The sequence below is a fragment of the Notamacropus eugenii genome, chromosome 7 (genome assembly GCF_028372415.1).
Source record: "Notamacropus eugenii isolate mMacEug1 chromosome 7, mMacEug1.pri_v2, whole genome shotgun sequence".
Lineage (NCBI taxonomy): Eukaryota > Metazoa > Chordata > Mammalia > Diprotodontia > Macropodidae > Notamacropus > Notamacropus eugenii.
The window spans coordinates 4,379,554-4,393,049 of NC_092878.1; the positions used below are offsets into that span (position 1 = coordinate 4,379,554).

At 38.1% G+C, this 13,496-nt stretch overlaps 1 protein-coding gene across 15 annotated transcripts in view; it reads left to right on the top strand.

The window, feature by feature from the left end:
• The first annotated feature begins 302 nt into the window (after positions 1-302).
• The window catches only part of CEP152 (centrosomal protein 152), a 105,600-nt gene continuing 92,406 nt past the window's right edge, over positions 303-13,496 (top strand). For 8 of the 15 annotated variants that reach the window (XM_072624703.1, XM_072624704.1, XM_072624716.1 and 5 more), the window contains exons 1-4: positions 8,138-8,225; positions 10,456-10,596; positions 12,869-12,972; positions 13,238-13,304. In XM_072624703.1, the coding sequence (XP_072480804.1) occupies positions 10,483-10,596; positions 12,869-12,972; positions 13,238-13,304 (285 nt within the window). In that variant the 5' untranslated portion in view covers positions 8,138-8,225; positions 10,456-10,482. Of the gene's footprint in view, positions 462-3,979; positions 4,032-5,300; positions 5,395-7,927; positions 8,226-10,455; positions 10,597-12,868; positions 12,973-13,237; positions 13,305-13,496 lie in introns of those variants that run through there. The other 7 variants (XM_072624706.1, XM_072624712.1, XM_072624708.1 and 4 more) reach the window with 6 other exon arrangements.

A 13,496-nucleotide genomic window follows, 5' to 3' on the forward strand; every position in this document is an offset into this window, starting at 1 on the left:
CTCGAGTTCTCTGGATCTCTAGGACTGAAAACCAGGCTTAGGCTTTGGGTTTCTAGGTAACCTGCCGACCCGCCCCTCCTGCTAGCGGCTTCCGATTGGCTTACGCCTCCACCAATGGTCGGGGCCCTGAACTTCCCGCCAGCTCTGGCGCCCGCTTTCAAACAGGCCCACGTTCGCAACCGCGAGTGGCTCTGCAGCCTAGCTTGGAGAGGGAGCACGCCGGCCCGCAAGTCCCGCCCCCCGCCTTCCTGGCCCCGCCCCCGCCCGCCTGGCCCCGCCCCCCGCGGGCTTTCTGCTCGCCCATTGCTGGAGTCCGCCGCTCCTCAAGCGCCGAGGGCCTCACGTTCGGCTGTAACGAGGAAGCGGCGGCGGGCCCGTGTTGTGAGGGGGTGCTCGGCGCTCTGGGGTCCCCTCAGCCCGCACCCCCGCAGGTACGGCGGCAGCGGAGACCGCGGGGCCCGGTGAGAGCTTCGCTTCTGGCTTCTCGGGGCGGCGGCAGGGTGGGCCAGGGCTGGGCCCGCGCCCCCGGGCCCTCGGGCCGCCCCCAGCCCAGCCCCGGCCGAGGCCCCTTGTCCGGAGCCCGAGCCCGCGGCGCGGCCCTGGAGCTGGCGAGGCCCGGGTTCTGGCGGCCAGGCCCGCCGCTGGGCCCCCGGACCGGCCTGTCTCCCCGGGCTGGCGGGCCCGCCCGTCCTGGTGCCGGGAGGACAGGGAACGCCTCTAAGGGAGGGAGGACCTTGGCCCTGGGCCCTGCACCCCTCGGCCCTGGGGACCCCCAGGGAGGACCTTTCAGAGTGCCTGATCCCGGGGTACACGGTGACTGCCCGGGGTAGGGAACGGGGTCCGCCGAGCCCTCTCCGTCCGTCTGTCCGTCTGGATCTCTGTCTATTCTGTCTGTCTGTCTGTCCTTCAGGATCTCTGTCTATCTCTGTCTGTATCTCTGTCTTTGTGTCTCTGTCTCTCTCTCTCTCTCTCTCCCTCTCCCTCCTCCCCCCTCCCTCTCCTTACCTCTCACCTCCACTCAAGGGAGACGGGTTCAAATGCCAGGTCTAGATCCTACTGACGTTGTGACCCTGGGCGAGTCACTTCACTCCGTTCTCATGGTCTCAGCTAACTCCAAAGAGTGAATGAGGGCAACCTGTTCAACGTTACTACGTATTTCCTTCTCTGGAAGTTCCCGGTATCAGTGAAATCATCTTATCCTTGAATTATATAGAGTGAAGAAAGACCTGTTTTTCTAAATGGTGAATGTTAAGTCATTTGAGCTGTGTCTGACTTTTCGGGACCCTGTTTGGGGTTTTCTTGGCAGAGAAACTCCAGTGGTTTTCCATTTCCTTCTCCAGCTCATTTCACTGATGAGGAAAGTGAGGCAGATAGGGTTGAGTGACTTGCCCAGCGTCATATAGCTTATAAGTACTTGATCTGGGATTTGAACTCAGGTCTTCCGATTCCTGGGCAGCTGTCTAAGCACTGTTCCATCCTGCCTTTTTCTCGGCTTAAGATAAGATAGGCTTTTATCTTAAATATTTACTAATGCTCTAACTTGGCTTGTTAACTTTGGAGGCCCTAAATTATTTTTCTTGGTGGATAATTTAACTTCACTTTTTCAAATGGTGAGGTTTTGATTTCATTCAGTTGCTTTGAACATTTGAACATCTCTCAAGCCTTAAAATTTGTTTTCTGTGCATTATTTCTTGATAATTTTTAAAAAAAATTTACTTTTGAACTTTTAAAAAACTAAATTTATTATCTTGTACCTGATAAAAATATTTGGTTAATCCACTGAATTTGGAGTCAGAAGATCCGGGTTCTAATCCTGACTCTTAGTTACTACCTATGTGACCTTGGAAAAATCACTTTTCCTTCTCTGAGCTTTAGTTTTCTCATTAGTAAATGCAGGGACTAGACTAGGTGATTTCTCTGCTTCCTTACAGCTCCACATCTCTGATTCTAATAAACAACTACAAAGTTATCTTAAGTTATTGTAACTTATGTATAGCTGTTGTTGGAAAACCAGTTTGGTTTTTTTTTTTATTACTGTAAGACTTGGTTGTCATCTAAAAGAGTGAATGGATTTTAGAGATTTTTATCCCTCTTTCTTAGCAGTTTTTTGATATATGATAACCTCAGATGAGCCCTTTGTCTACTTTTTATTATTATTATTATTATTTTTTGGTGCTGGGTAGGTATAGTGGTTCTTGTACTTGGCACTTGTAGAGAAGGGAATTAATATAATATGCCAGCAGGCCTTTCTGAATGTACTCTTCATAGAGTTGTACCAAATATTGAGCCAAAGGAATGTAGACATCAGAACTTGGAGCTCCATGGTAGGGGCCAAGCACAAATACCAGGTAGAGTAGGATTGGGAACTGAGGATGGATCAGATATACATAGTTTTATAGTGCCTCCCACCCCCGATATTCAGCCCAAGTCATACTTGTCTTTTTCCTGTACTACCCTATATTTGTGTAGTGTTGCAGCAAACAAAAACATTTTCTTATTTTTCTCATTCAGTCCCTACAGCAATTCTGAATAGGCAAAGCATCCTGCTTTATAGATGGGGAAAATAAAATTAGGGAAAAAAAATTAGAGGATTTGTGACTTAACCAAGATTAAACAACTATCTAGGACCAGGCACATCTTTGAAAGGTGCTACATCTATATAGCTAGTGATAAAGCCGAACTATTTATACTTAAGTTAGATAGTAGCTCACTTTTATATACAGAAACGGCTTTATGCTTTTTAGACTTTGAGATAGTCATTTAAATTTTGGGCCACATTTTCCTCTTCTGTAAAATAAAGAGTTTGGATATGATAGTCTCTAAGGTAATTTCCTTTAGACTCATTTTGCAAACTGTCTCATAGACTGTTCCACCTGAAATGTGAGTATATTCTAAAGTGGAATTTACAGTCTTTCTTTATTGCTCATTTATCTCATCATGCCCACCTTACAGAATTGTTCTGAGGATAAAATGAAATAATGTGAATAAAAACACTTTGTAAACCATAAAGTGTTATACAAATAAAGTGTTATTATTAAGGCTCTTGGCCTGATTTTGACTCATGGCATGTGCTAATTTTAATGACTAATTAAAAAATACACTTTTAGAGTTATTGAATCCAAAGAATTATAGAACTTAAAGGAATCTTATGGAACAAGTTCAACTCTTATTTTACAGATGACAAAACAAACCCAGAGAATCAAAGTTAAGATTTGCCATAAGGATTATACAGCTATTTGGTTGTAGAGACAAGGTTAGAACTCTGATTCCCAATACAATCTTTTTTCCATATCATTCAGCTGCTTGCAAGCCTCTTTCACATGAATGATTTTTAAGGAATTGTGTCCTTAAATGAGAGAAAAAATAGTCTCTATGTACCAGTATTTTACAATGGGAAGTTTGCTAGGTTGCTTGTATGAGGACTTTTGCACACACCTTAGGTTTTAATAGTATATGATTTGGAGTTGGTTATGTCTGTTTTATTGATACTGATTTATATGATAAAGAAGTCCACCAAAGTGGTTGTTTTTTATGATTTGATACTACCAAACAAATAACCAGTTAATCAGACATCACCAGTTGTATCTAGCTAGTTCCAGAAAGGCTCTGGAAACAAAACAAATTGATTTGTAGTCAATTTGCAAGAGGGAGGTGTTTTTGACACTTGGTGTCCCAACCAGAATTCAGTCTTCAACAGTTGTCCCCAGAAATCAGGTTCTTTACAGTACAATTTCTTTGTTTTGTTTTGTTTTGGTTTCTTTCTCCTGTGCTTCAAAATGATAGTAAAAGGAACAAGTCAGAAACTCAGGAGAGGATAAAAATTTTGTTAACATCAAAAAGAGTAAAATCACTAGACGCCTAGCAGTCATGCCTTTCAGGGCTTTGAAGTCTTTGAAGTTTACAAAATTGGGATACTTTTATTAGCAACTTTGTAACTACAGTTGAAAATCTATCCTTTGTCTTTTCTCTTCCTCCGCAGCTTGGAGTTATTGTTACTTTTGGAATTGACCACTCTGTAGCTGCCAGAACTTGTAAGTGATCAGTTTTGCTTCCTTAGGTGTCAGACCTGAGCTTATTAATTTTGGAGGAGGACATTTGTTACTTGCTAGAGGACTTTAACATATGGAAATTGCCAGGATTTCAGTGGACTTTCTGGTAGAAACAACCAACATACAATTTAGGACTGCTTTTTAAAAATTAATTTTTATTGATAGCTTTTAAAAAATATATCACTTATATTTCTCACTATTTTCTTCTCCTCCTCTCCCACCCAAGGAACTAGCCTTTATTAACAAAAAAGAGGGAAAAACAGTTCCACAAAAATAACCCATCACTTCAACCTTTGGGCTGATTTTTAAAATATCAAATTATAATAATCAAAATGCTTATGTTAATATGAAATGTTGATGTTTTGCTTAGATTGTTGATTTTTGAATTTTGAAATTTGTCCCATTGCCTGCCAGTAATTTTTGATTTTGACTTTATGTTTTTATAAGGGTTTTTTAAGGTTATAGATGGGATTTTAAAATAAAATACTCATGCTGAAAGTAAATCATAGTCGTAATCCTTCTCCAAAACCCTATTCTTACTTTTAACATCATTTCTGTATGTCGCCCTACTATTCATTTATTCTCCCATATCCAAAACCTTGGTATTATCTTTGATTCTTCCATTTCTCTTGCCCCTCATATCCAGTTAATTGCTAAGTTTTATTGATCCTGCCTGTACATTAATTCTTTCATTTGTCTTATCCTGTACTAATACATGCTTTCATTACCATCTTTTTAGACTGTTGCTTGAGCATCCTAACATCTCTTCCCACCTCCAGTTCTTTCAATTCTCCAGGCTTCTTCCTTACGCAGAAGACCTGGTCGTAGTCTTTTCCTCCTTTTATGATTTCCTTTTCCTCCTCTAATAATATCATTCTTCATTGTCTAACACTGGATTACAATTTCCCCTGCATGTTCTTTGTGGCCAGGCCCTGAGGGGCTACTTCCCATCTCCTTGCTTTCCCTGGAAGGTCTTTCCTTCCCACTATTGCATCCTTACCTATATTTTAAAACTGTACTCTTGTTACCACGCCTAGGAAATCTCTTCTAATGTATTTAATTATTAAGGGTCTTTTCTCCTATCAGACTTCACAAAGCACCTTGCTTGTATCTTTCTTGTACACTTATCAGATACTGTTTTGTACTATAATTATTTGTATCCCATATTTTATTAGATTATATGGCCCATGAGAGTGGGACTAAGTCTTACTAAATGTTTGTTGAATTTGGGGTTGAAAAAACCTTTTTCAGAAGGACCATGTCACTAGAATTTGGCAGTGTGGCTCTTCAGACTCAAAATGATGGAGAGGAATATGGTCAAGAGGATTATGCCAGAGAGAAAGAGGTAAGTCAACCCAAAAGGGATCCCTGAATCTGTTATTTATTTTATTCTTATTTTCAGATGATAGTCATATTCTGTGACATTTTTGTGGAGAAATTCCTAGACTTATATAATCTCAGAGTTGGAAGCAACCAGCGGTTTTATAGATTGCCTTAGGCCTAATCAGCCATGGTCCTTGCAACCTGGCTGAAGGTGTCCACTCAGTGCAGGCCTCTGCGGGGATAGGAGTCATCCACTTTGGGACAACTTTAGTTTTTACAAACTTTTTCTTATGTAATCTGGTATCTGCCACTCTGCAGCTTTATGGAAAGGTGCTTCTTCTTTCAGGGACCATGTAGAACTGCTGTAATCTCCCTCTTATGGGAGATCCATGAAGAAAGCAATTCTGTCTGAGCTTTTGTGTGCACTGCCCCAGTTATCAGACTTGTATGGCAGTTTTTGAATCATCTTTCACCATCTTGGTCACGTTTCCCTGAATGTGTTTCTTCTAAATATATGGGATTCAGAACAAGTCAGAAATCTCAGATATATCATCTGACCAGGTCAGAGTTACTATGGATACCATGTTGTTGTCTAGCTATATCTTCCCCCTATTGCCCTTGTACATTAGATTTTTTGAACCCAAGTAGGACTATATGTCCATCCCAATTAAATTTCATCTCATTAGCATTGGCTTTAGAGACTGATGTTAGCTTTCCCTTCTAGTTATGTGGTGTTTGTGAATTTGAAATGTATGCTTCTTTCTAAGTTATTGATTATGTTGAACATTAAAGGCCCAGGTAATACTGCTTTTGTAACTCCACTTGGACTCAAATGCAGGACTAGTAAATTTTCTTTTTTTTACTTTTTCCAACTCTGAATTTGAAATAGTAAAGTAAGAAACTAGTGTCACATGAGGGAAGTAATGGATTCTCCATCATGTGGAGCTGTTTTTTTGAACTGTCTCTTTTTGAAGAAAGAAATAAACAATTTAAGGCCAGTGCCATCAGGTGACATTTTATTAAAGTACTTTGAGATCTAATTGAGAGGGTATTCATTTGTTTTTTATGCATGGTAAACGAAAAAGATGATTTTATTTGGTTTTCTACACAGAATGGAAATAATTGTTTTTGTACTTTCTTCACTGCTGTTTCATGCTGAACATTTTTAGACTTGCTAACTGTGAATGCACCCAGAATGAGAAAGAGTTCAAAACTGAACACTGTGTATACACTTGACTATAGAAGTCTTCCTATGCCAGCTGCATATGCAGAATAATGATTTCTAGATGTTCTCAATGCTCTCCACAGCTCTCTTCTAGGTCCTTAGGTGTGGCTTTTTGACTGATTCCAAGTTTTATACAACAAATCCTTTTATTAAGGGGAATTTGCCCTGTGAAGTCAAAAGGGTTGTGCTTGAGACCTTAGAGGGCTACATGCAGTTTCTAGGCTGCGGGTCCCCCACTTCTGGACTAGATTTTAGATTCTGTCAGTAGAAACATTTGCTACATTACATTTTGTTATTATGCCCTGTGATTTCCCAAAGGTACCTGCAAGTCAGAGAATCTTGGAATTTTTTCAGGGCCCTGCTGGCTAGCATCAGGTGTGATGTAGAGTTGAATTTAGTAGCTTGAACTGGTACAGTTTTACTGTGCAACTTCTGCTACTTATTACCTCATGTCACACTGGGCGAGACCCTTGGTCCATCTGGACCTCAAGTTTCTTCATCTCTAAAATGAGGTGATTGGATTAGTGCCTTGGATGTGGTGCCTTCTGACTCCCCAAATCGCTGACCTTTGATGAACAACATCTTCATAATGGGCTTGTTTCTTCCTTTTCTTTTTCTTTTCTGTGGTTAGTAATGAAGGACTCATGAGGAAACTGTATCTCCTTTAGAAAGCCAAGTGTTGTGCAAATGAAACATTTACATTGTTCCATGTACAGGCGTTTGAAGGCAGTTTCAGAGGTACCAGGAAAGGGTGTTGGGTTTGGAGGACAAGGACTTGGATTTGAATCCCCAGTCCTACTGTATACTACCTGTGGGACCTTGAACAAATCCTTTTAACACTCTGAGCCTTAGCTGGCCTCTGAGATCTCTTCCAGTTCTAGATCTGTGAACCCATGATTCATACGATTACCTTTGCTATTTTCAAACATCTTCAAAGATTTCAAAACCTCTCTTAGCAACTAGCATATGTTCAGGACTTGACAGTAGGCTTTTGTACCTTATAGTTCACCTAAAAGTCACAATTACGTATGTGATATCATAGTTGGTTACTGTGGAAATGTAGTTAATGTCACAAAAGATTTATTTTCGTAAGCTTTTAAGCAGTCTGGTAAGCTAATCTCCTTAAAGAACAAAGGGCACTCAGGTTTACCAATAAAACAATAATTCCTAGTAACTGCTTATTTTAAAAAAATGTTGTCTCTGTCTCCTTAAAGTCACACCTTAATGTAGTTTGCCATCTAGCTGATCTCACAATTCACCTTAGTTTACACACACTGTCTATGATGTCACCAGAAATAACTCTGGGATTATGCTCTTGTTCTAGATAGTCAGTTTGTTTTCCCTTTTGGGGATCTAGTAGTTTTGGTTAGAAATGCTTAGTGATTTGTAGTCCTAAGAGAATAGATATTCTTGGGGATGTTTTGTTTAGAGATGAAAAGCTTTAAAGTTAGAGTATGATCTTTAGCAGGAAGAAAGATAACTGCAGTTACCTACAGCAGGCTTGCCATGCCCTCACTCTTCTTACACTCGCCATCATTGAGTTGGGTGATGCACACTCCATTATTTCTTCAGGGGTTCTATAGTAAATTGAGAAGCTCCTGTGAGCATGGAGTTCTTGTCTTGTAGAGGTATGATTTTCATTGCATATTCCTTCTACCTTTTACCGCATCTTTTGATGTAATTAATTGGACAGCTTTAACATCTGGTGTCCACTAGAGGGAGTTATAAAATCCAGCATTTGTTTACATTTTAGATTATTTGAATGTCTTAGTGGAGTTTTATTGTGAACCCTCAATAAAATCAAAGTGCAAACAAGTTGTAGGTAATGACCGTCCTAGATATTTTTCCAAAGTTCCTATTTTGCAGTTCCTTATAAATGGTTTGGGTTGTACTATGTGAGTTCCCATCACAATCCAGACTCATTCCAGCACAATTGGGACCAAAAGACTGGGGAGAAAAATCAAACTGAGCTGTGGTTGTACACAAATTGGCAGAATAAGTAGCTTTCAGTGATTAATTATGATATAATGCAAAGATCAGTGGACTGGGAGTCCAAAATGGGAGCACAGTTCTATTTCTAGCTTTTTCACTAACTAGTTATGTGGTGTAGGCAAATTATTTCAGTTTTCTGGGCCTCAGTTTCCTCATTAATAATAATAGCAATAGCTGCAATAACTTATACTTGTTTAAAGCTTTAAGATTTCCAAAGTACTTTCTGCAAAATGAGGGAATTAGACTCGATAATCTCCAAGGCCCCTTCTAGCTCTTACATCCATTCTGTACCATCTGCTGATTATCAGGTATATAGGCTGCTTACTCTTTTGTGACCTTGAGTGAGTAATTTTCTCTCTGAACCTCAATTTCCTCATCCATAGAACTAGGATGTTGGGTTAGATGATCTGTAAAAATCCTTCTCTACTCTAAATCTCTGTGATGTTACGCTTTTTTTTTTTTTTTTTTAAGAATAGTGATGACTTACATTATGTTCTAAAAGAGAAATTTCCTCTTAGGAGAATACGGTGAATTTTGGTTTAACCACTGAAGTAGAAATGCTTTTAGACATTCTGAACGTGGTGTAATTAACTCATCAAACAAAGATTGGAGTTATCTAAGCTATCATCGTGAGCCTGGCCCTCTGTCAGGTCCTTGGGAATAGGCCTTTTCAAGAAGAGTGACTTTGTTTTTGAGATAGTAACTCCTTGTTTAGCCTGTGCTCTTGAGATCATTATTTAATAATGTAGTTATAAAAATACCAGAATTATCTGCATGCATTTATTAGTTAATCTCTTCTAGAAGGTGTATAACTGTTTTCTGCTCTCTAGTCACTGCTTTTTCTTGGAATAAAAAGTGTTGTATGTGGTTGGTAATATGAGTGAGGGTGATTTCATGGAAATTGAAGCTCACAGTCACTAAGGCCATCTGTTCTGTTAACTGAAGTTGAGAATACGAAAAAGAAGTTTGGATGTTTGCTGCTTTACATTCTCTGATAAAAAGAAGCTACTATTCTACATAGGCTGTTAAAAAGGTCTAGATGTGTATTTCACTAATGGGATTAATTGAGGAGGAAAAAGACCTTTTTCTTGGTGAGAAACTTAAGGAGATGTGGTGATGTTTATTAGAATGATTTCAGAATGAATTTAGTAATAGTAATAGAGGAATATTAGTTCTCTTTTTCCCTAGAGGTCATATAAATTCAAAGCAATACTTATTTGATTCATATTTTCTAGGTAAGAAACTGTGTGGTATATTTGGAATTAAAGGGGATTAACTCTTATCATCTTTAGCATGTTTTATTTAGATGTTGGATAGTATCTAAAAGTAAAATAATTTTATTTTATATACATTTTTTGGCTTTTACTTGGAATGTTTGGTTACATTCATAAATTAATGTGGAAATTCTACTTTTTATGGCACAAGGTTGAATGAGTAAAAAAAAAAACGTATATTTGATAGGAACTAAGACAGTTGGACATTTTGTTCTTCAAAATGGAAGTATTGGGGGTGGAAAAAGTACATTCTATTCCTAAGTGGCTTTGTATGTTAGGTTAGAAGGGCTTATGGTTTGTTCCATTAGTGCACTAACTTTTAAGTCAGAAAATGACCAAGCTATGTCAAAAACTTTTAAAGATTCTTGAGATGAAAGAATGACTTTTAAGTCTTTTTTTTTTTATACTGTATTTGCGAAATATTTTGTAGAGGTCTAAGTACTCCAAAGAAAGTTTGCTGAATGATAAGTATCCATGCTTATCTATGACTGTTTTTATTGGCAGATTGTTTATGCTCTAATTAATACATTTTGGTGGAGTGTCAGCTTGTGGCACTCGAATAAATAGTAGTAACTGGTTATCTATTGTGTAGCTTTCTAGTATCCTTGTGAGGGGGGAAATGTACAGTTCAGCTGTCCCTGTCCAGGCTCCCCTGCATTGTGTGCCTATGTACTTGAACCTCACTGAAAGTTTACAAGAAAATGTACTTTCCATACAGAAGTCCTTACTTGAAGTAAGTACGAAAGATTTACTTTGGATCTTTTTTAAAAAAAAAAACTTGTTAAATAAAGCGTGTGTGAATAGCTTTTATGCATAAAGTAGTGCTAATAAATATGGACCAAATGGCTTGAACTACTTTTTGAAAGATCTCATGGACATGAACTATTTTCCTAAAATCAATTTTTTTCCTTTCTTTCTCTCTGGAAGAACCTTGATTTCACCTGCAGAGACTTAGTTTTATAATGCACTTCAGTGTCCCAGATTTATAAACATTGAAAAAGTTTCTGAGGCACTTGAGTTTAGTTTTTCTGTTAGAATTTTTTTTCGTGTTTACCTAGGAATCACGTTTCCATACTCCATGCTTGCTCATATTATATTCCATAGCCAGGTGTCACTACCTTTAACAAACATGCAGGTAATAAATTTGACCCTTGTGTTATTGTTATTAGGACAGAACCAATTAGGAGATAAGAGTGGCTTTATATTATGAAGGATATTACTTTTCTCCTTTTATTCTCATTTACTTGTAGGGAGCAAAATGGATCATCTCTGGAATGATAATTTCTGTAGCAATTTCATTTTGAAGTGCTTTGTGAGATAATTAAATTGTTGCACCCATATTATCTTTAGCTGTAGCCCATACACCATACCCAAATGACTAGGAAGGGAAAACCATTTTGCCATAGACTAACCAGGAAAACCTCGCTTTATGTAAAATTTTATGGAATATTTAATGTCCTGAAAAGACATGGAATAAATTTGTCAGAAATGGATTTCTATACTTTGAAGAGTAAGTCAGTCTCCTATGATTTAAACTAGTGCTTAATTTCTTAAGAAAGGGTTTATTTAAAATTTCTTTCCCTGACTTTTGTCACTTTGCACTATCTTTTTTGAATCATGTAAAACTCTTGTATTTATTTTAACGCACCTTTAACCAGGGCTGAAGACATTACAGTGATTTTTGTTATTCTTTAGAACTATTCTAATTAGATCGTTAGTCACCTACAGAAACCCAGCTCACGCAGTTTGGAAGATGGCCGAATGAATTTTTTAGCTTTTTCATTGCTTAGGCTAGATTTTAATTCACATAGTGAGAATGCTAAACATTGAACAGAATACTAAACACTGAACTATGTTATTTTACCTGAAAGGATGGAAATAGAGTATAGATAAGTCTTGAATTAGTGCTTATGCTTTAGATGATGGTTTTTTACATTAAAGTAAAAAGCCAGAATCTCCAATTATTCAAACTTTGTCAAAAGCAAGGTGCTTTGTAGCTCCTTAACATTAGAGTCTGATGGTTATATACCAATTAGTACTCCTCAGGGACCTGTTGCTATATTTATTGGGACATAAGAGTACTTAAACCATCTGCCATTACTATTATGGTAACTTGGGGAGAAAGCTGCAAGCTGGCAGGCAGCCCCAGGGGGAGGTCTATTAGATTACTAGATCATTACTAGATTTACTGGTAAAACAACATTCTCAAATTCAAATTTGTCCTCTGGTACCCTAATAATACTCTGTTTCTCTTGGTAATATGGCCAGCTATAGTTCTTCAAAAGCTTTTCCATTCTAGAGTCCATATATTTGAATTTGAGGTTTTTATTAGGAGAAAATGGGGCCAGTTTCTTATCACAAATATTTATATATCTTAATGTGAGTTTCTCAATTTTGCTTTCCACAAATTATCTCACAGCTCAAGTAAGGATTATATAAATGCATTATGAGCCTGTTTTGGATTGTGTGGCTTACTTGTGAAGTTCCTCTACTAAAGTTCCATCTATTCTAATTCCTAATTATGTTGTGATGACTCTGGGATCTCAAAGGTTATTTAGCTGAGCTCTGGGTTAGGCAGGATCTATCAAGATGGAAAAGCTTTGGAGATCAATCAGTAATGCCTCAAGACAAGCTAAGTTCAGAGAAATAGCACTAGAAGGTTGGCCACCAGGGGATAAAATTTTTTTTTTCAGGAACAAGAACTATACAACAACTTCTGAAACTGCCTGTAAAGGCAGGGAGGATATTGGTGGTGTATGTCATTGTAGCGTGCCTGCACCGATACATCAGTTTAAAGATCTTTTTAAGTGCTGAAAGTGTTTGTGAATTTTTGGGAAAAAAAAAAGAAACATACAAAAAATGAGGAAATGTTTTATCTCTTTCTTTCAAAACATCTCCCTCTTAAGAAACTTTACTTCAGTAAAGTTTACTTCAGTGTGAGGTGATCCAAAGCCCCCAGGATTTTGGGTTAATTTTTTATATTAATTCAAGCCTTCATTTTTCAGCTGCAGGAGCTATTGACAGACCTTCCTCATGATATGCTGGATGATGATCTCTCTTCTCCAGAGCTCAACTTTTCTGACTGTAGTGAGGATGCCACAGTGGGACAGTAAGAAAAAAGAATGAGAAAAACCCCACTAGATTATTTCATTATTATCATATCCTAGTAATAGTAAATATATGGACATATTTTACAAAATTATAAATAATAATATATGTGTTATTATATACAATATAATAATATGAATAAAATAACAAATATCAATAAAATAAACTATAAATTTTTCATATGTAAATGTATATAGAACATTTGACATGCTGCGTGTCCCTATTCCAAAGGTAGACTCTAAAGCAAATGTGTTTTTTTTTTCAAGAACACATCAGGTTCAAGAACCAGAAAGCAGCTGGAATGAACATCAAGTACTGCCTAAACCCCAAAGTGTAAGTATTAATATCTTTTCCACGTCTTGTAATCAAAATGATCTATTTTATCTTTTGAAGTTGCCTCCATCCCTTAAAGACATCTCTTAGTGGGAGGGGTGGTCATTGTGGTAATGAGAGCCATGAGTAGGGATTATGACACAGATTGGTGACAGAGGGAGGAAGAAGAGATCTTAGGAATAGGTCATGAGA